The 24,274-nt window shown below is 40.0% G+C and overlaps 1 protein-coding gene across 5 annotated transcripts in view; it reads right to left on the reverse strand.

The window, feature by feature from the left end:
* The window catches only part of rasgrf2a (Ras protein-specific guanine nucleotide-releasing factor 2a), a 70,127-nt gene that overhangs the window by 44,404 nt on the left and 1,449 nt on the right, over positions 1-24,274 (reverse strand). For 4 of the 5 annotated variants that reach the window (XM_036140632.1, XM_036140630.1, XM_036140629.1 and 1 more), the window contains exons 2-5: positions 4,944-5,050; positions 2,599-2,746; positions 2,209-2,298; positions 1,870-2,123 (exon numbers count right to left, since the gene is read on the reverse strand). In XM_036140632.1, the coding sequence (XP_035996525.1) occupies positions 1,870-2,123; positions 2,209-2,298; positions 2,599-2,746; positions 4,944-5,050 (599 nt within the window). Of the gene's footprint in view, positions 1-1,869; positions 2,124-2,208; positions 2,299-2,598; positions 2,747-4,943; positions 5,051-24,274 lie in introns of those variants that run through there. The other variant, XM_036140631.1, reaches the window with a different exon arrangement.

The following is a 24,274-nucleotide window of genomic DNA, read 5'->3' on the forward strand; positions in this document are numbered from 1 at the left end:
AAATTTTCCAGCCCGCCGAACAATTTAGTCCGGCCCGGTGGCCAAATGCATTATCATTATCCAACGGCTGTATCTCCTCGCTGCATCGAGCGATATGCATCAGATTTGTTGTGAGTCATGGGGGAACGCTGCCGAACGCGTTTGTGGGAATCGCCCGGTGGACGGGCGAGGAAAATGCGTGACAGCATCTGCGGTGGCGGGCGGCCGGCGGTGCGCGAACCCCGCCCGCCGGCCGGCACCGCGGCGGTGTGCGAACCCCGCCCGCCGGCTGGCACCGCGGCGGTGGCCAATAGGCCGGAGTGCGCTTGGCTGCGAGGGCCGATCGACGCCGCTTGCGGCTTTAACATCCTTCATATGCGGCCTATCAACGTACCTCGAGTCGCTGTTGCACGTTCCATAACAACAATGTTTAAAAACCATGGTTAGGAGACGTCTTAGACTTGGAAAAAGCGGTAGTTTTACCGAGTAAAACCAAGGGTAACTACAGCGAAAGAGTTATTAGTGCAATGGAATGTTACTGCTTCATGTCATACATCACACGTCAATAGTGACTCGACTCGGACTCGACTCGGATGAGTAGTGGACTCGACTCGGACTCGACTCGGATTTTTTTTTTAATGACTTGGACTTGACTCGGACTTGAACACTGGTGACTCGAACCTGGACTCGGACTCGAGGCATAGTGACTTGACTACAACACTGGGACATACATGGGGGAGTGGTGGCCTAGTGGTTAGAGCAGCACGCTTGCACTCAGAGAAGGATGCAAGTACCCGGTTCGATCCCCACAGCCTGCACTCTGGGTCCCTGAGCAAGACCCTTAACCCCAGATTGCTCTCCGGGCGCCGCACATGGCAGCCCACTGCTCCCAAAGGGGATGAGTTAAAAGCAGAGAAACCACATTTCGTTGCTCTGTACTTGTGACAATGCAATGACAATAAAATTGAATTCTATTCTATACTCTCATCTTATATGTCTTTTTAAAAAATCTTGATAAAATCTCAATATATCACCCAGCCCTAGCTAAAAGTATCTTCCAGTGAAACTAGGAAGAATAGTCCAAGGTCCAGTGGAAAAAAACGCAAAGAAAAAAAAAATTATTCCAAGTGTTAAAAAACTGAAATGTCGCTGGGAATACAGTATGAACGTTGGTGTTCCCTGAAGCAGACGCTAAACCTGCCGATTGCTCAGATGCTCAGTTCTGATATAAGCTCTTAAAGTTGCTGTAGGTGTATTTAATTAATAACGGTTTGTCTTCAATCACGCCAAGCTGCCGCTTTACTGTGAGGCATTGCAGATGGTCAGGCCCGGTCCAGCATTATTTACAAATGATCTATTATTTAAGCAAACCAGTATTATGATAATTATGCAATACTGCTGGTAAATAGCACCACGTCTGTTTATATCTGCTCATCGCGCCCTTTGTGGGGCTATATTTAACCTAAAAAAGGACCATCACAACATTATCAGGATGGACACTTGGTGTATATAACCTTATTTTATCATAATCATGTGGTTTTTGGTCTTTTTTAAGCATATAAAGTGGCTATATACCTTTAAGGAAACTGGTTGCTCTAGATTTTATTAGGTATCAGAGGAAAGGGGATTCAATATAAAGAAATGCCACACCTTCAAGAATTTTCTTTGAAAAAACATATCGTTTTGTTTGAATTTCAACACTACTTTGCAGGATATATTTCACAAATAAATCCCAATAAAATATATTAGAGTTTGTAGTTGTAACATGACAAATTGTGGAAAAGCCTAGTGGGTGAGAATACTTTATAGCATTTTAGCATACCTGGCACTGCAAGTTTAAAGGATTTGCCCACATTTCTCTCTTACACTGAGAAAGACGACGACTCTTACCTATTGAGGAAGATGCTGCTGACGTCATCGTGGCTTATGGGAGGTTTCTTGGAGCTGGCTGCCATGCGCAACGGTCTGAGAAAGCAGTTCACCAGAATGGAGAGCTGGTGGACGTACTCTGTCTCCGCTTCCACCATGTTGAACACAATCTGGTTTCTCTTCCTCATGCTCTCCGCGTGAGGCGAGCAGATGTAGTCTTGGACGATGATCTTCCACTTCCTCCGGCACAGCCAGCCACGCATAAAACTTTGCACCTGCAGCGTCACACAACACCCCATGGGTCCCCTATACTCTCCTTCCATTGTTTCTCTGCACATCACTGTGTGATGTAACCTTTACCTTTTTTATCTTTTTGATATCTGGGTCCTCTTCTTCTTGGTTGCTCTGATAAGGTAGCATCCTCTCCTTGGCTTTGTTCAACACGACAATCTGCCACAACAACACTATCTATGTGAATGCACTGGTACAAAGAATCAAATATTCATGAAACCACTTTAGATAAAAATAAACATCTAGATAGGGAAGTAATGGGTCTTAGAATCAGTGGATCCCTGCTGTGCTTTAATTCAACAGAAGTGTCTTCTCATCATGCCTGGGGCGTTTGCATCCTTTGATCTAAATGTGCTCCATCTGAGGGGGCATCTGAGTGCCTGTACACATCCATGGGTGTGTGCAGTATGTGCATTTAAGTATGCTTGCACACGCAGATGTGGATGCGCTCATGCATACCTCAGCTTTGAGCCTCTCAATCTCTGTGTCCTGGTCCTCCAGCTGAGTGCGAAGCTGATTGGCTGCAATCTTTTCCGTCTCCAGGATCTGGACCAGGTGGATGTACTTCTGCATCAGGATCTCGCGCTCAATCATGATGTCAGAGTAGCTGAAAGGGGAATGTGGAAAAGGTCAGACTTAAATACATGCTTGGGAAACATATGATGTTTGCGACAAACGCCGCTGACTCTAAAGGGAACAAGTGAGTCTGTATCTGCGCCCCCACCGACAGGTAAACAGAAGGTTTGAGATGCAGTGTTGTTATGCCCACTTCTATGGTAAAAAAAAAAAGAGAGGCGTCCCCAGAGAGGAGCGCTGAGAGAAATAGAGGTCGAGTGGCAAGATCAAGTCTGTGATGTAACCAACGTGGTAATACAGCACTAGTGTGACCTAAATGTGAACCGCTGCGAGCACTAAGCATCCAGACACGCTTGCTCGCTTGGATGTGGTAGCTGTGTCAAATGGGTTTTATCAGCACAAAGAAAAAAACAGAGAAGTAAAGAAGAATTTGATTTAAAAGGAAACTTTAAGTGTACAAACTGAATGTTAAATGTTAAGAGACCTTAATGGATAAGAAAAGATGCAGAGGGGGAAAAAATTCCCTGTCTATTGCAGTGACAGCACTAATAAGACCCTTGACAAATTTACTTGTCTGATGATCTGTTCACCAGAGAATTTATTAGAGAAGATTGTTTTTTTGTGTGATTTTTTTTAATTAATACTTCAAAGAACTACATTTTGAAACAACTACAGCTGGAGGTCTTTTATGGTTTGTCTTTACCAGCTTTTGCACATCCAGAGACAGAAATTGTTCTCCATTCTTCTTCGCAAAATATCTCAAGCCCAGTCATACTGAATGGAGAAGATCTGTGAACATTCAATTTGCCACATTTGTTTTGATGTTAAAGCAATAAATTTTTTCTTCTAATCGCTGACCATCTTCCTCTATGTTTCCACTGATATTTTGATTATTCATCTTTGGTAATGAGCTTAAAGTCTTTCAGGCAGCATGGCCTCCCTGTCATCACCCTAATCTTTAGCTCCCTGATTCAGATCAGGTTGGAGTTGCGACTCTTCCCGGACCACTCCAAAACTTTAATATTGCTTCCAGTCGGAAGAAACCTGTTGGTAAAATTAAGAGATGACTGAAATGTCATTTGGACACATCGCTTTCAGATTTTGATCTGTAAAAGAATTTGAGAGCATGTGTTATTTAACTTTCACTTCACAGCTACTTTGTGTCGGCCAACTACATAACAAACATTTGGGTTATGGAAGTCCCTCCCTTTCACAAAACACTTCCAGGTGTTAACCTAAGGTGTCTTTTCCCTGTCTCCCTGTGTTTTGTAGAAAGGACCGATGTGGCGAGGGGGTTCAAGTTACTCCAGCTCTCTGACACTCCAAGGGAGCAACTCACAGGCCCCCCGTCAGCTAACGTCTATAGCAGCAAGCAGGTCAAGAGTTAGATAGTAAACAAGACTCAGAAATCCTTACTAACAGGAAGAGGCCAGCTTGTTTTTTGGTCAAAACTAACAGCTGTACAGGATTGTTAACATCAAGGCAACAAAGAAAACTGGCAGGACAGTGTGTCCTTAGGTCCAGGGTTAGAAAAAGACACCTTTGACCGCAAAATCTGCATTACAAAGATCAGTTCAATCGAGAAAACCCTCGTCTCCTCTGTGCAATTACGCACGGCAGATCAACTGCGCCAACTGTTTAAATCTCCTTAAATGCCGGTCATGATCTTGTGGTATTTGATGTTCTGTGTAAGCGGTCAGTCATTAATCTCACACACACAGTTCAGAGTCAGACAGTAACATTGTTTACAACACAACCGCAGCCCTTTTTCTGAGAAATCCTGAGCACAGCAATGGCTGGCTAAACATATTTTCTATTTTTAAAACCAAACAACATTATGTCCACAACAAACATATTCCTTTACATTTTGTTTTGCATATAATCTTTTTGTGTTGGCTACTTAGTCTCCTGGACAGCTTGTTTCCCCTGCTGTCCTGTAAGTCCACACTGACATAATGCAGTGTTAAACCTGGTGCTTTGATTGTATTCTACACTGACGTCTACATTCATCAATCAGAAACTTAGCATAAAACTGACCATGCAATAATTATCCTGGCATACACACATTTGATAAGATCTGCCAGTGGCCTGGAGAAAATAACTATTTTAGACACTGAAATGTAATGGTAAAATTAACAATGATGGAAAGAAGTCTAATAAATGAAGCAAAAATTAATCTCTATAACAAAAAAACAAAACAAAAACATGAATGAAACATTTGTCTGTACCTGGCCTGCTGGATGTATTCCACCCACTCATTGCAGTCCCCCTCATCTTCTGACCGCAGCTCCAAAGGTTTCTGTCCTTCATGGCCAAAAATGATGAGGAAGTAGTGCTGTATTTAAGAGAGAACCAACATGATCAAAAACAAATGATAAAAGGGTTATATGCTTGATCAATGTTGGTGGGAGGTAATGACCTGCAGCTGTTTGTTTCTTTGCTGCTTTATTAAAATGATAAGATGGAAGCTGGAATTACGTCTTGCTGCGGTCTGTAAAACACTGCTTTATTGTATGATCGGTCCCACTAAAGTGAACTCAGACAATGTTGCGTCACAGAAAATGTGAATCACTAAAGACATTAGCCGGTTTGACCTGTAGAAAGTGGGGTCAAGAGCGACCTGTCCAGCGTGTACCCCTCCTCTCGCCCAATAACCGCTGGAGATAGGCATGATTAAGATTAGCAGGTACAGATAATGGATTGCTGGTTGGGCCCAGAGCACAGTCAACCAGGCAATGAACGCATATGGAGGAGCATATGGTAAAAAACAAAAGTGCTATGATTCTGGCCGGTCTGGTGTATGCATTCTGCCACACATTCTCTGCCCGCTATCGTACAGAAGTATTCATCTCACCAGCCAATCATCACCTCAATCCTCACCCCCATACGGGTGATCAAAACATCGTTCCTGTAAACCAAGCCAATAACAACCCTAACGACTCCCCGTTACAGAGGAGTGGACCGGTTTCGGTTCAATCTGCTGGCTTAATGACTTTAACAACCGCCCATTACTAAGGGATGGACCTGTTTCGGTTGAATTTGCATGTTATCTAAGCCGTTACAACGCCTTTGTTTGGCAATGGTATAAAGCTTGTTACTCTACATTACTCCAGACTTTTTGAATTGAGAAAGCTCCCTGAAGAGGAAGCGAAACGTCTTCAAACTACGAAAAACAGATCCAGTTGCTTTGTTTTTTACTTTTTTTGGAATGACCATGACCTGGATGACTGAGAATCTTCACCAGCATATTCATCTCACCTGCCAACTTGCCACAGCGCTACTGCAATCAAGCTCATCACACACACCTGTTTCCTGTCCGTCTTAAGATGCCAGATTATTGAAAGCTTTGGGTGAGTAGATGTCCTGTATTTCTCCATGGCTGATGGCTTGTATTGACCACGATCATGTCTCTGGATCTTCTGCTCTTCCTTGCCCTTGTCAGACATCTACTAAAGCTTCTGATTTCTGGACTTTGACCTGGATTTGTACCTCGACTACAAGCCTCACGTTGCTTCCAGATTTGTCTGCCCCGTTCAGACTTCCATGTATGATCCAAGCCTCAGCCAGGTTTCCTGCCTGCACCAGGTTTCTGGTTTTGTTAATAAACCTTTTTATAATGCAACATCATATCTGACTCGGGTCTCCTGCCTGTCTGATCCTCAAGAAAAACAACAAACCTTTTATTTGTTTGGGTCATAATTCCAATTGTGCTATTTTCAGTTTCAGTTTCTATTATATTTTTCCAACAAGTACAAACAGCATATTATTAGACTACATCATCTTCTGAGGAAGAAGAAAAACATCTGTCTGTGCAGCTTCTCAGTGGTTGAGGTGTTTGATTCTGAGGTGTATAGAAGCTCAAAACGTCTAATATTAGAATGAAAAGATTTCATTTGAGTGCAGCCTGGTACTTTTAACAAGGCAACGGCACAGAAATAGATCAGGAATTAGATTTTTTAAATAGGGAAAACTTATACATAATGGTTAATCAATAAGGGACAATTACTGGTATCAAGGTATATCACTGTTCAAAATGATAATCTTTCAACATTTTTTATTCATTCATACAACCTACAGTTCTACAAAAGGAAATATCACAGAAAGAGCCTATATTATTGTTTTTTTATGATTGTATGGAACAAAGCTTAATGCAGGGCTACATGTCCCATACATGTAGCTACATGCTGCCGGTCAGCTGGCTGAAAGAAGGCTACTACACTTTTTCCTTACTTATAAGTAAGACAAATCTGTCTGTTTGGAAATAGTACAGATCATCAAATTCATTAAGGGGTAATTTGTGTGGTAAAGGGAGGGCCATCCATCACTCTCATGGGGGTAATGCTTTTCTTAAGATATTATGCCCAGCAATACACTTTAAAGCAGAAAGACAGTGGAAGAATGATGATCAGTTATAAGAATTAGGGAATAAGTATAATCACCAAATATAGTGAATATAGTTATTTACTAAATAAGAATTATTATGCTTACTTGCGGGATTTGACCAGTCAACATGCAACAAATCTTAAACCACTCCGGTGTGATGAAGATATTTTTTTTGAATAATAAAGCAAACATCATAATCTGTGTTTAAAAACAGGCTCTCCGCACTGCTCCCCTCCACAGAGGTTTGGACTACAGCTGACAGTTTATAGACTCCCACCGGTCTAAACTGGTGGGAGAAAAGCTTTAATCGAAGAAGTTCCCAAGATTCCCGGGGTTACACTGTAGGGGTGGAAGAGATCCACAGCTCAGGTGGGAGAATTTGTCCACAGGACAGCTATTAGATATGCACTCCACAAATCTGGCCTTTATGGACACGTGACAAACTCAATTTAGTTTATTTATATAGCGGTAATTCACAACACATGCTGTCTCAAGGCACTTTACAAGAAATAGTCAATTTAATTGAATCATCCAGACAGGTTCCAGGTCAACTACATCCTTTCCAAATTATCCTAGTTATCAAACTATTTTTTACTATCTGGGAAAAAACAAGTTTTCTATCTGAGGTAACCCAGCAGATTAAGCCTTCACTCCTCCAAGACAGTTGACTGTCAATTGCATGGTGCCACCGACTTTGCAGCAATCCCGCATGCTGAGCATGCATGACAGCTATTGTACAAAAGCTATTGTACAAAAGTCCAGTTTGCAGTTTCTATGAGCCATTTGGGGGCAAAGCAAACATGTGGGAAAATCTGTCTTGTTTAGATGAGACCAAAATTAGATTTTATAGCCTACATGCAAAAACCTGGGCGTAGTGGAAAAAACAAAAAACAAAAACAAATCTACTTTTCATCTAGAACACCCTCACCACCAGAAGACATGATGGTGAAAGTGTCATGCTGTGGATGCTGTGTTGATTTTCCTCACCGGGAACAAGGGAGCTGGTCAGAGTGGATGGGAAGATGAATGCAACTAAAGAGAGTGCAATCCTGAGAGAAAGCCTCAAACTGGGATGTTTACAACCAATCATGCATCAGTTCATCCCACCCAAAGGTAGCTCCTGTTTTGAAAACCAGATACTTGGCAATATTCTACTAATAGTCAACTGTAAGGAAATGGTAAATGGTAAATGGCTTGTACTTGTATAGCGCTTTTAACTAGTCTTGACGACCTCCAAAGCGCTTCACACTACAGTTTAGTCATTCACCCATTCACACACGCATTCACACCCTGGCGGTGGTGAGCTATGTAAGTAGCTCACCACCATATAAAATGGTTTATATCATGAGAGGAGGTGAACTTATAGTTAGTTTGGCTTGATCAGGCGTCATAATCTGTTATATTTCATGAGAGTCTTCTGACCTAAACAAGGAAAATAAATAATCTGCAGCACAAAGTTTTCACATTTTAATGACAGTTAACAGTGATGCCAAAACATAACAGGACTCTTTAAACAAGATATTTAGATCTTAGTTGTATCGTTATCATTTTGCTAAATATGGGGAAAGAGTTATATTTGGGAGTGGATTGAGTAAACATAGCTCCTGCCTTTTCGTTTTCATGTTCCCTGGATGAATGGATTTAAAATAAAGATGATTTTCATAATTATCATTTATTTTGTGGTAAGTTCCAAAGTCCCTTCTACCATAACCCCAATAAGTCCTAGGACACCAAGAATAACAGACAAGGGCTAAAATCAGACCGAGGCTAAAAAAGGTTTAGGTGCAGGATGAGTGGACTGTTTAGCTGCTTCAATTTGTTCAGAGAAGTTTTCACTAGTTTTGTTTTTTTGTTTCCAGGTAAAACAGTTTTCAAACAGCTCTGCCAAAGTTTTTGAAAATAGAATCTAAAAAAACACACAAATAAATTTGAAGTGTTATTAAAAAAAGTCAGCTCAATTCATCAGAATTTTTGCTTCTAAGTTTTGCATGTTAACTTTATAGTGCCACAGATGGGAATTCTGTTGTCTCTGCATTTAAGCCATCCTTTAAGGAGTAGTGGGTTGCCTGCACTAAGTGGAACCTGGGGAGCAATCTGGGGCTAAAAGTCTTGCTCATGGACCCAAAGTGGCAGTCTGTGAGAGTTGAACCCAGAACCTCCAGGATGAAAATGCAATGCTTTAACCACTCCCCCTGGAAATGGTAATCAGAGATCCTTTTTTCATTAATGTCAGCAGTAAATATCCCCACATTTTAGTCAGAAAGCAAAACAATGTATGGAGAATATACATGCTTTTGGTTCTTGTGTTGCCATTTGCAATGAACTATTAAAAGGTAAAATAACAGAAAATGTAATATCTGCAGTGTAATGTATTTTGCTTTAAGGGTGCCTCAGAGAGAAACAGGCGGTCTGTGTAGTAATGATGTAACGATAAGCGGGTGAAAGATACTTGTGCTGGCTACAAACCAGAGAGGCTTAAGGGCTTGTCTGTGTGTTGGGGGAGGGAGAGTTTACATAACCATCAAGGCTTGTACAGTTCCTTGCATTGCTAATGCGGCTTCCCCAGCCACAAGCCTGCTTTAAGCTGGAGGATAACAATAAGTGAGACGGACAGACAGAGAAAGGGAGCTTTAAGCGGTCATGCCCTGCAACCAGCATCACTGGTCAGGGGATAAAACCGAAACAGTTCATCAGTCTGGCCTGGGCACAGCAAGTAATTTCAGCCAGTGTTTGGCTTTACATACAAACATCTATCATGGTGCCAAGTTTAAAACAGTTATTTTACATTTACTTAAGTGAAATACTTCTCTACCATTCCTGTAACAATAGAGACGTCCACATACAGCAGTCAACGAACTGCAGAAATGGAAAACATTTTATGTTTTTAACTGTGAAAAAGAAATGGTTTAATGACGCTTAAAAACAGTTGTCTGTTGTATATTCACACTACAATCTTAACAGACAGGACTTATAATGTGGTACAATCACAGGTACCACCCACAAATACAGCATTGTAGCTCCTTAAAGCTTTGGACATGGCTGGCCCTTCTGGCGACAAGAGAAAAGGCATGTACCTGTGCGACTGCACAGGTCTTTTGTTTAGTGGCATAATGTCTAAGGTAAGAAAGCTATAACCTTTGAAGTTAGCGCGTGTTCTCTCGCAAATGCATCAATTATGGCAGAGACTCAACAAAGTAGCCAGATGAACGAGAGCGACACACCCACGCGCACGCCCAGAGGACTTGGCCCGAATCACTCTCCCATGAACTGATGAATACAGACTATGGAGGCAACTGCGGTAAGTAAAGGAAAACTTATTTTACATGTCGGGCAATTGCAAAGGCATGTATGGGAAAGCTAATAAATAAATTTTAACTTCAAAACTTGCACTATGCACCTTTAAGGCCAGGGTGTGAGATTAAATATACATTTCATTTCCTTAAATGTACTGAGTTACATTACACTGGCTAAGCACAGCTTCTGCTTTTGGTGATATATATATATAGGTGGAACAATAAATGTACTGAAAATCTTTAATATGAGCCATTTGTTCCAGACCCACTTTTACCAAACTAATGCAATGTTGTTTAAAACTTGAACACTTACAGAATGTTCAGTGAACATCAACTGGCGGCCCGAGAGCCACAACCGGCCCACCAGGGCTTCTCGAATATATCTGAATTTAGAAATAGCATAATGAAGAGGAAAAAGTATATATTATATCTAATACCATACTTTTTGGACCATAAGGCGCACTGGATTATAAGGGACACTGTGAATTAATGTGTCTATGTGTGTCTATGTCCACACATAAGGTACACCGGATTATAAGGTACATTAAATATTCTTCCCAAGTGTGTAATATCACTCTGCCCCTCCTGAAAGGAAGAGCTATCTGTCTCTGTTGGAAGGACAGAGTAGCTGGACTACACTACACACACACACACACACACACACACACACACACACACACACACACACACACACACACACACACACACACACAGGGGCGTCTCTGGCATGATAAGTTAAGTGGGGCACAAAAACCCAACACTTAGCAACACATTTTTTTGTGATGCATACAACTTGACTTTCATCAATTTTAAATGAAACAGATACATTAGCATCATACTAGAAATGCCATTTTATATATGCTAAATGTAACAGAATTTTTATACAGAAAATTACAAACAAAGCCTCACTAATAATGTTAATTTATTGAACAGAAAATATTAACATCAATCTATCAATGAGCCAGCAAGGCCAACCAACACCAGATACAACAACACAATATAACACTTTCCGGCAGAACATAAACGTAACATGTGCATTTGTAGTATTTTGATTGGACTATCCGAGCTTGGGGCCAGAGGATTTGTGCCCCACGGCTGTCTACTGAGAGTGTATTGGGCATGCGCACTGCGATTTCAGATGTTCATTATTTAAACAAACGTTGGTGGGCCAGCCCCAATATCGAGGCGCCTCAACAGGATTTAACCTACTGAGCTTACCAGTTTTCTGGCAGACTTAGATATACACACACAAATGTTTATAACAGAATTTTATTGGTAAGGGGATCGGTCTATTTCACAATATTACTCTATAAAGAACGATCCTATATGTTTGTATGTATATATATATATATATATATATATATATATATATATATATATATATATATATATATATGTACAGGGGTTGGATAATGAAACTGAAACACCTGGTTTTAGACCACAATAATTTATTAGTATGGTGTAGGGCCTACTTTTGCGGCCAATACAGCGTCACTTCGTCTTGGGAATGACATCTACAAGTCCTGCACAGTGGTCAGAGGGATTTTAAGCCATTCTTCTTGCAGGATAGTGGCCAGGTCACGACGTGATGCTGGTGGAGGAAAACGTTTCCTGACTCGCTCCTCCAAAACACCCCAAAGTGGCTCAATAATATTTAGATCTGGTGACTGTGCAGGCCATGGGAGATGTTCAACTTCACTTTCATGTTCATCAAACCAATCTTTCACCAGTCTTGCTGTGTGTATTGGTGCATTGTCATCCTGATACACGGCACCTCCTTCAGGATACAATGTTTGAACCACTGGATGCACATGGTCCTCCAGAATGGTTCGGTAGTCCTTGGCAGTGACGCGCCCATCTAGCACAAGTATAGAGCCAAGGGAATGCCATGATATGGCAGTCCAAACCATCACTGATCCACCCCCATGCTTCACTCTGGGCATGCAACAGTCTGGGTGGTACGCTTCTTTGGGGCTTCTCCACACCGTAACTCTCCCGGATGTGGGGAAAACAGTAAAGGTGGACTCATCAGAGAACAATACATGTTTCACATTGTCCACAGCCCAAGATTTGCGCTCCTTGCACCATTGAAACCGACGTTTGGCATTGGCACGAGTGACCAAAGGTTTGGCTATAGCAGCCCAGCCGTGGATATTGACCCTGTGGAGCCCCCGACGGACATATTGGTGGAAACAGTTGAGGTGCACATTTAATTCTGCCGTGATTTGAGGAGCCGTAGTTTTATGTTTTTTGGATACAATCCGGGTTAGCACCCGAACATCCCTTTCAGACAGCTTCCTCTTGCTTCCACAATTAATCCTGTTGGATGTGGTTCGTCCTTCTTGGTGGTATGCTGACATTACCCTGGATACCGTGGCTCTTGATACATCACAAAGACTTGCTGTCTTGGTCACAGATGCGCCAGCAAGACGTGCACCAACAATTTGTCCTCTTTTGAACTCTGGTATGTCACCCATAATGTTGTGTGCATTGCAATATTTTGAGCAAAACTGTGCTCTTACCCTGCTAATTGGACCTTCACACTCTGCTCTTATTGGTTCAATGTGCAATTAATGAAGACTGGCCACCAGGCTGGTCCAATTTAGCCATGAAACCTCCCATACTAAAATGAGACGTGTTTCAGTTTCATTGTCCAACCCCTGTATATATATATATATATATATATATATATATATATATATATATATATATATATATATATATATATATAGTGACACAGAGGCACACTGGGCAAACAACCAGGCATACACACACTAATACCTAAGGCAATATAGAAAGGCCAGTTAACTTAACATTCATGCTTTTGGACAGTGGGAGAATGCCAGAGCACCCAGAAAAATTTTCACACATGAACATGAAGAACGTGCAAACGCTATGCACAAAAACCCCAGGACAGGAATAGAACCCAAGACTTCCTTTGATTCAAATTACATATTTTTCTGGAAAACTTTCACTTCATGCAAAGACATGTTAAGAACTCTCGGGACAATGTTAAAATCCCCAGGGTAAGCCACGCACTGATGCATAAACAAACAAAAAGGCCAAGCGTCTGCAGGAATTTCAATTTGCACGCTGCTTTCAAACTTTTCTGCACTGTAGCTAAAACAGCACAGATGAAGAGAGAGGACAACAGCGAGGGGTCTTGTTTTATGGAACATGTTCTGCAGAGATGGACAGGCTGATCTAGACACAGCACAGTCAAGGTTCAAGCTCCATCTAGGACAGGTACCCACAGTGGTAGCAGAGCTTCTCTGTGATAAGTTGCTATGCTGACTTGGTATTCTGAAAGTGTCTGCAGGAAAAAAGGTCAGCAAGTTGGTGTTCTCAGTCAAGCAGAACCACATCCCAGAACCGCAACCAGCCAGGCACAAGTCACAAAAACCCAAACAATCTGCACCTTCAAAGCAAATAGTGGATCATTGACTCATATGTGGTTTAACACATCATTCACTCAGTTATCCTTACAAAATCAGCTCCCAGATTTATTGTGATATTGTTAACCAAATTAAACTTACTACATGTGCTATGAGACATAAGCCACTTTATCTAACAACCATCGTCACCGCTGCTCATTGTGCTCCAGAATCAGAATAAGCTGTGTTCATATTCTGATATTAAGCGTGTCAAATAACAGCATGGTCTTATAGATGTTTTACTTATAGACTAGTTTTATCAGTGTTAGGATCCAAAATGATCCTCTGTGGTGAAGCTATGGGCACAGCAGGCTTTGATGCAGGGGTCTCGGGTCCAAATCCGGGTTGCGTCAGGGAGGGCATCCTCTGCCACGTCTGTGTGCAAGTAGTCATGACTTGCTGTGTCAATCCAAAATAAGGGAGCAGCCCAAAGTACTGTGTTTATTGAATCACTACTTTACATTTATTCTCTAACAGTTATTGACAACTCATTTTTAAGTGTTTCACTGCAAGTTCAAGTAAAGTCCCATGTCTATATAGGACAGTCATGACCCAGTTGGTCTAAAACACCGCAAAGCTGTAGGTCAGGAATTCAAATGTGTTTGACCTTAGGGCCAATTTATAACATGAACATCAAACAATTTCAGTTATTTAATGTTTTTCATCATTTATTGGTTAATTTTTAAAGCATTTTTTTTTTAAATCAAATACAGTATGACTTTTAACAACTACTTTACTATACACTGCATTACATGGGGTTAGAAGCTTTTCTTCTCTTCATTGTGGGTCGGAGGATTTATTTAGTTGTTTTTGGAAACCGTGTTCTAAGTCTGAGTTAACAAGAATGTTGAGTGTCTGAATGAAGAGGAAGGGCTTTTATTTTAATAACCAGGAATTATTTTTTTAATTGCACAGCTAGATTAACAGGCACAGTGCAAAAGCTTGACTTATCACTGACGTCGGTAAGTCAAGCTTATTTTGTTTTGAAACGATATTTAATAGAGCAAAATCTGTGGAGTCACCTTTATGAAGAACTGATTCAATTTCAGCATCAAACTTCTGTAACACTGAAGTAGTAAACCTCCTGGGTGACATAAGCTGATGCTTTCTATCATGCCTCTGTAGTTGGTTACTAAAGAAAATATTGTGCAAAATTGGCAGGAACTGTACAGGGCTGCTGCTGACTACATTTGCATGGACCACATCCTTGTTTATGCTGTAAAATAAATGTTTTGTATGCATCAGATCCATGTTTGTTTTTAAACTTTGTTAGTTTAGAATTATCCTTTATTTGTCCCTCAGTAATAAAATTAGTTTGCATTAACATAAAATTAACAGGCAAATGAAAGCACACAGTGGCACACTAAAGGTAAGCAATTATAAGAAAATTAAATAACTGCACATCTGAATCAAAGGTAGATACTTCCATACAGGATATTAACACTTACACTGTTATTGTTATTTTGTTTACTGTTTTACCAAACAGTTTTTAAATGATATATTTTTCTAAATGAGAGCTGAAATGTCTGCTACTTATTGGTTTTGCCCTAATTAAGGAAGCTGCCAAAGCAGAGAGGGGAGACGTAAGGAGCAGGCTTTTCAGGTGTAATGGCTGTCTTATCAGCTAATGTTTTTTTTTCCTTCTTTGAAGTTTTTTTATACAAATACAAGCAGCTACAATTTTCTCTCCCTCCCAGGAAACAGTTGTGACCAACAACAGCAAACTGGCAGTGCAAACCTTTGTTTGAAACCTGAATCATCTTTTAGAGCGTTGGGTGGAACAGAACAGCTTATGGGCACATCCTGATTTGTGTCAGCGCAAAAATATGAATTAAAAAGCATGAATTGTATCCTATATTTGTAATGGTGAAGGAGCCTTATATTACGACAAGTAAATAAAATATTTAACCAGTTGTGAATAAATGTTCTTAAAATTCTTAGTATGTATTTGAGTGGCATAAGGCTCTGGTAGTTTGTATTTCTTTACTAGTTCTGATACAAAATTTCAAAAGACAAGCTAAGTAGCGGGCTAAGTAGGAAGTAAAAATCAAGTGTTACTGGGTTCACACTTTGTTGTAATTCAGAAACTATTAGTCTATACCTAGACTGAAATGAATTGTGTTTTTTAAACCTGACTTTTTTGTTCACACTTTTTCATCAATTAAAGATATCTCTAATGAGATGCCTGAAGAAGTGCTGGAATGACTGGAGAACAGAGTAAATTGTTCCTAACCCTGAAGGTCAGATGGCTGATCTAGGGCAAAGATGGCTCTCAGAGGCGTTGGGTTTTCAGTTCAGGGTATTGTAAAAATGTTGCAGAAGAGGTGAATTGAAGTTGTACAAAATGGTCATTGTCCATGTTTTACTGGAGGTGGTAATATTTGTAGGAGGTTTGAGGAGAAATGCGTTATATATATATATATAATTCTCATATTCCAGCCTCCATTATTGTTGTGCTTTTTAATGACAATGAAAAATATTTCAAATAATTTTGCAATTGCAGTAGCCAAGATATTTATAATTAAATCATGCAGATTTTACCCAACAGAAGGTAAAACTGTCAACAAAATAAAACTGATAGCATTCTAAATGTAATATTTATTTTGTATTCTCCTGTCTGTAAGTCTGCAACACCATTCTGGGACACACCAGGGAGTTCTTCTCCTTCACAGACCATATTTTCTGTGCAACCTGGCAGGGGGACAGGTTTGGGGAACATTAGAGCTTTTTTCCTGAAGATGCACAGCACCACGATGGCCTACCCAATGCTGAATGAAAGCAAGCTGAAGACAGAACTTTGTCTCATCTACAGCAAAGACTTCAGACCCTGCTGTGGACCTATTCCAGTTGTTCAGGGAGAACAATGTAGATGAGGTCTTTTCAGAAACTGTCCTATTCAATCTTTGAATTGAGTTTCAGATCAAACTAATTTTAACATAAGACAAAGACAACCTTGGTACAAACAAAAGGCAGTTATCAAACGATCCATCCATCATTCATATCTGCCTATTATTGCAGGGTAGTAAGAAGGGGATATCCAACAGTTATTGGACGAGAGGCAGCACACACCCTGGACAGGGTGCCAGTCATTCACAGGCTTTGAGACACACAGGACAAACAATCTTGCACAGACACGTACTTAATGAAAATTTAGAAAGACCAGCTAACCTAACAACCATATTTTTGGACTGTGGGTGGAAGCAAGAGTACTGTGAGAGTATGCAAACATCATGTAAACAGGCCCTGGCCAGGATTCAAACACAGAACCTTTTCACTGCAAAAGTACCAACAACCACAACCTTCCTGCTGCTACCTTCGGATCCTGGCCTTGGGTCTTTCTGCAGAGAGGTAGCATGTTCTCCCTGTGCATGTTTGGGTTTTCTCTGGGTATCTGTGTCTGTACTTGTACGCATTACAATGAAGGAATGTTCACTCACTCTTCTTTGCAAAATTATTTTATTCGGCCACACTGGATGAGTTTCAAGCAAAAACAGTTTAAAGGGGGCAAGTCAACTACTATGACTTTACTGATTTCTACAGCAGTAGCTCTGGATGCATACAGGAGTTTTCAGATTAAAATATTGCAACATGTTGGCTTATTATTCATTATTTACACTTTGTTTCTGCTCCAATTGTTAGTAAACAATTTTGGGTATATTTTCCATAAGCAATGGAGTTGAGCGAGTCAGCAACACCCAGCAGCAGTGTGAAAAGAAAGAGGTAAATCCTGTAGATAGGGTTATTGTTCGATCATGGCAAACTATTTATTTACTGCAAGGCATTGCACAGCGGTCTACTAGCTCTTACAGTAGCTGTGTAAATTTTCTCCATCTTACTTGGTACTGCCAGCAGATGGCACAACAATGAGGATGTCTGCTAATCCCACCTGGTGCAAAGTTCTTTTCAGGCTCAAAAAGGGCTAAGTAAACACTACCAGGACGAACGCTTGGTGTTTATTGTTTTATTTAAATATGAATGTATGTTTTTTGTGTTTTGTTTTTATGGCGAAAAATATGTGACTAGCCCTCTTTAAGTTCCCATTACAGCATCTAAATCAGATGTCAGTCCAGACTTGGATTAGGCTTCTCCAAAACCTTCCTATGTAGTTATTGTGTCAGGATCAACACAGTGATCACAGCCATGGTAATCAATGCTGTAAGTAACACCCCACAGATGCAGGTCACAGTATAAATAAAGATGCTACCTGAGAACCAGAGAGCAGAGTGGACATCAAAAGAGCTGAGTATTCAACTGTGTAAGAAAGCTTTGATGTTCTCAGATCTTTTGTCTTTTGACTTTAATGTTGCTTCATCAAGAACACCCGCATTTCACTGAGCCTGCTAACAGGGTCCCTCATCAAGTGGAGATCAAACAATAACTCTCTCAGGAATCAAACAGTATCATTAAGACCAAGGAACGCAGCAGGCAGATTTTAAAGCAGATTTAGACAACAAATCAATATCCCAAGCTTTGACTGTCTCAGAGCTCTGTTCAATCCATCATCTCAGAATGAAAAATGGCCGCACAGCAAGCCAAAGCTATAGTATAATAGCTTAGGTTAAAGCATGTTCATGTGCAAGAATGGCCTAGTGAAAGTCCAGACCTAAATTTCAAATGAGAATCAGTGACAACAGTTGAAAAGGAATCTTACCATAAGCAAGATTCCACTAACTCAGTGGTTCTCAACCCTTTCAGTACATACTGTCCTGACTGTTTGACATGTTTTCCTGCTGTCTCACCTGACTTAAATGAAAGGGTGATTAACAGGATCCATCAGCACTCGATGGCTGAGGAGGTAATGAAATCATTTCAATCTGGTGTGCTGAAATAGACACACATCTCAAACATTAAGGACAGTGGGCTTTCAGGAGCAGTAGGCAATACCGCTGCTCTATCCAATCTGAGCGCTTCCAAAGGATAGGCAAATACTGGACTTGCAAAGCTGGTAGATTCAGGGGTAATGAACTCAAATTCACACCACTTTTGATATTTGTAAAAAAAATAATCATGTTAATTACTTGCTCTTCACAGCTGTTTGCTAGTTTGCGTAAGTCTAGCAGAGAGATTCCCAAAGTGTGGTGTGCGAGATAAAAACTGTAATGGCGGTCTGACAGTGTTTTTTCCCTGTCAGACCGGCGGGGTCTGAGGGGACCTGAGGTGTGTTGCCGTGGCAGAGTTTACCTGCTGAATGTACCTGCTGTGAAACTATCAGGAAATAACTTTCTTGCCACTATCCTGCAAGAAGAATGGCTTAAAATCCCTCTGACCACTGTGCAGGACTTGTATGTCATTCCCAATACGAATTGACACTGTATTGGCCACAAAAGAAGGCCCTACACCATACTAATAAATTATTGTGGTCTAAAACCAGGTGTTTCAGTTTCATTGTCCAACCCCTGTATATAGTATGTGTATATGTATATATGTATACATATATGTATACATATATGTAAATATATGTTTTTGTATATAGTTATTTAGATATTTATAAATGGTATATATATTTAAATAAATAAAATGCAAAAAAAAAATTCAGTTTCATTGTCCAACCCCTGTATATATATATATATATATATATATATATATATATATATATATCTATATATATATATCTATAGATATATATATATATATATATATATATATATATATATATATATATATAATATGAATAACATGTAAAATATTTCAGCACAACATAATTTCCTAGTAGTTGATAGTGTTAGTACATCTACTGACTGTAAAATTACCTGTGAAACGTTTTCACTCAGCCAGAAAACTGCTTGTTGTTGCGACCAAATCCTATGGGATTCTGTGAGAGTAGGGAGTAGCAAGATGGCGGCCAGTGACTTCAGTTTTTCGGCAAAATCAGCACTCCAGTGTATAATATAGCTCAGTGGTAGTGACACAGTGTACCGTAATGTCCATTGAGCGGAGTGGCTTTGTTGCTTACCAATGATGTACTTACACATTTTAACAGATGTTTGAGCGCATTATACCTCATAAAACCGACCAGTAAGCACAACGGTAATCATATATAAACCACACCGGATTATAAGGCGCACCATCAATTTTTGAGAAAATTTAAGGATTTATATCACAGCATGTGATATAAAGCACTTTGCATTGTCTTTGTACTGATGTATGCTACACAAATAAATTTGTCTTGCCTTGCCTTTTTTATTTCTCTGATTAAAAACAGCTTTATGGAGGGCTCTCTCTCTCTCTCCTTCTCTCGCCATCGCATACAAAGCTCTCCCCTGAGATAGAGAGCTACCTGTCTCTGTCGGGAGGACAGAGTAGTTGGACTACATTGCTCTGTTTCTAACATTAGGCCAAAATAAACTTAACTTTTATACGGAATTAACTTACTAGGTTTATTGTTGCTAGCGCGTACTCAAGGCACGGGGTGTCTAAATGCGCCCACATACTCGGGCGTACTGTGCGCATACCAGTGGCGGCTGGCCCATAGGGGGCGCTCGGGCGCTGCCCTCCCTAGATGTGGAGGGGAAAAGTCAAAATATATATAGATTTTAAAAGTATTATTAATGTCAGTTTTTACTTAATAGTACGTGGCTACATGTGATAAGAATTATTGAAACACTTCTACTAATTGACTATATCAATTGACTCTCATTTAACAGTGCATTTCCACCAACAGGACGTATCATTTCTCTTCTTCTACAATTGTGGGGCTGTCACTGAAGGCGCCCCACAAGTGTAGCGAAATAACCAATCGTATACTGTTGCTAGGGAAAATTTATAAATATTTGGCCAATCAGCATCGCCAAAATGAATGGGTTTGGGGCTCCTGGAGTTGTAGCCCTAGCTGCACAGTGATAGGTGCACTTCACGCGTGACGTCACGCGCTACATCCGCGCTACATCCGGGTCACTGTGGTAGGCAAAACAGTACTGTTTTCGCTTACCAGCGTAACAAAACGGGTGAATTAGAGCGTACTTTTAGTTTATTTTTGGAATCTAAACAATGCCTACGACTTGTTGGGCTCCCGGTTGCACACAGAGGTATTCCAAATCGTCGGATGAACGTTTCTTTCGTTTACCGAAGGACGAAGAAAGAAATGGATAATTTCAATGAAAAGGATGCAGGATGCCAATCGACTGTGGCAGCCATCATACCATGACAGAATTTGCAGTCTACACTTCATCTCCGGTAAATACAACTTAATTTTGCACTAGTCATTGTTCTACTTAAATCATTATATAAATAAAAAATTAGGATATATATTTAAGTCAAGACGTAAACGTTCGTTTCGTAATAATATACGTACATGTACAATGTATGCAAACCCTCTGGCATGAGTCTGTGAAAAGGATTAATAAGACATAACCACGAAAATAATCCTTTGTGAACAATGCTTTTTTTATTAATTAAATACTTATTGTGGAATCGTAGTAATTTTCCGACTTTTAATTTAAATGCATGTACTGGGTTAGGCAGGGAAATCTATTGGCCAGCCCCACCAAGATTTTTTTTCACCAGCCGCCACAGGCGCATACTGTGAGATTGGTGGACTCTCGCTGACTTCCGCGTAGTGAACTACACCCGCGTATGTGGGGTCCTTTACATGAATCCACTTCTAGTTTCTACAGTACAGTCAGGCAGTCTTGTAGACAGCTCAGGGGTCTGGGGTATTATACACTGGAGTGCTAATAGCCCGCTGTTAGAATGAGTCGCTTTGAAGCAACCAGCAGCCATATTGGTACTCCCTATTTCCCCCCAGTAACTAGGGAATATGTGCGCTACAGCATCAAATAACAAGGATTTTCTCATGTTCAGGGGGGGGCTTAAAACTTTTAAAATGTCAAATGCCATATACTTTTATGTTATTTTCTAAAACTATCAAGTACTGAGAAAGTCATGTGCTGAAATATTTTGCATTTTATTTATTTAAATATATATATAGATATATATATATATATATATATAGTATATAGATAGAATATATATCGATATATTATATATATATAGATATATCTATAGATATATATATATATATAGATATATATATATATATATATATAACATTATAAATATCTAAAAAAATATATACAAAAAGATATATTTACATATGTATACATATATATACATATACACATACTATATACAGGGGTTGGACAATGAAACTGAAACAGCTGGTAGACCACAATAATTTATTAGTATGGTGTAGGGCCTCCTTTTGCGGCCAATACAGCATCAATTTGTCTTGGGAATGACATATACAAGTCCTGCACAGTGGTCAGAGGGATTTTAAGCCATTCTTCTTGCAGGATAGTGGCCAGGTCATGACGTGATGCTGGTGGAGGAAAATGTTTCCTGACTCGCTCCTCCAAAACACCCCAAAGTGGCTTAATAATATTTAGATCTGGTGACTGTGCAGGCCATGGGAGATGTTCAACTTCACTTTCATGTTCATCAAACCAATCTTTCACCAGTCTTGCTGTGTGTATTGGTGCATTGTCATCCTGATACACTGCACCTCCTTCAGGATACAATGTTTGAACCATTGGATGCACATGGTCCTCCAGAATGGTTCAGTAGTCCTTGGCAGTGACGCGCCCATCTAGCACAAGTATGAGGCCAAGGGAATGCCATGATATGGCAGCCCAAACCATCACTGATCCACCCCCATGCTTCACTCTGGGCATTCAACAGTCAGGGTGGTACGCTTCTTTGGGGCTTCTCCACACCGTAACCCCCCCCCCCCCCCCCCACCCAACTGAATTAACATAATCTCACTCTTAATTTTTGGTAAAAATTGAGAGGTCTGGTGGGGATTAATATTTTGGCCGGTAAAAAATTTGCCTGGCCGGTTGATTTTTACATCTACCGACCAACTTAGCTGGTGAATCAGGAAGTTAATTTCGGACACTGATTGTGTCCCCCCGAACCCCCCGGCAGTCATCCGCGCAAAACTGGTTCTGGCCGACAACTCACCACCTCACCTAAGCAAATTCCTGCGGGAAACACTGAATACTGTAGTCATCTTTGTGACCACCTGCATGCTGGAGCTGGGCGATATGGCTTAAAAATAAAATCTCCGATATTACTGTACCAAATCAGATTAATCGATTTCTTTTTTCCTCCTTTTCTGTTCATAAAAAGAAATTAAAGAAATTAATTTAAAAACTTGCTTTTAAGAGCAGACTTCACATCACTTGTATAACTTCAAACTAAGTTTAAAAAAATAAGTAAATGAGTAAATTAAAATGCCTCGCATTACGGTAAAAAAAAGGTTTCCTTTTACACTATTTTGACAATATATTTTCCTAAACATATATTCAGCATTGCGTGCTGATCTCTTCACGGAAGCCCAATGATTAATTTGGAAAAATAAAATCCCAATTTTCCAAAAATTTATTCTTAAAAAAATGTAAACTCGAATTAATCGATTAAATGGATTTTGGCCCAGCCTTACTGCATGCTACCTTAGAGCAAAGGTTAGGGTTACTCCATAAGCCACTTTGGCTTCTTGACTGAGATACAGTGTGCAGTCTTTGAAGATATGTTTGGCTGAGCTAGTCAATTAGTCAAATTTGTCAACTGAAACTAGGTTTATCCTCTGCTACCATAATCCCAATGCTGGGTGCATTTTTGTTCTGCACAGCCGACAGAAAATCTCCCATTGTGAGTCTGTTCAGATAATACACAGCAAAACTCCTTGTTAAGGCTTTTCGGCAGGAAAGAAATCCTGATTCCAATTCTCCTTTCCCTAACCACACGTACACGTCACAAGTAACAGTCAAGCTACTGATTTGGTTCTTTGGCAGTTCGTCACTTTTCATTTGTAGTAGACTTCTTGCATATTTTCATTCATGCAATGATTAAAATATGAAATTAAACTGATGAGAAAAAAGCTAAATCATACTGAGGTTATATTGCATGCAAGTGTCCCCAGTTTTAGGTTGTATTAGTTTACACTAGAACAAAAAACATGAAATGTTTTAGCTCGTTTTTTTATCAGCTGCAGTCCATACTAACTGGAAATGGATTGCATTTATGATCCCATGCAAAAATGTTCACACTCAACCCAAATATGTCAACTACTTAGTTTGTAATACCAACGTTATCAATAATGTTGCAGCGTGGTGCAGTGGTTAGCGAAATTCACAAGATTCAAAATGTCTTTCAACGTAAAATTTGCATGTTTAACCATGCATAGGAAAGTTATTTATGTAACCTGGTTCACAGCCACAATTCAAAAACAGTGTAAGAGAGTGTAATATGCAGACATCTATTTTAAATCCTTAATTTGTTTGATTAAATAACCTGCAGCTCTGGTTGAGGATTCATTTGGCAATAAAATCAGTTGAACGTACATTCATACATGCAAATATGAACTTTTACAATACAGAGAGCCATTTGTTTTTGCCCTGGTAAACAAAAACTGGCTAGAGCCAATATGATCCATATCAAGTTTTGGATATG

This window comes from Fundulus heteroclitus, chromosome 8 (assembly GCF_011125445.2).
Source record: "Fundulus heteroclitus isolate FHET01 chromosome 8, MU-UCD_Fhet_4.1, whole genome shotgun sequence".
NCBI classification, from domain to species: Eukaryota; Metazoa; Chordata; class Actinopteri; order Cyprinodontiformes; family Fundulidae; genus Fundulus; species Fundulus heteroclitus.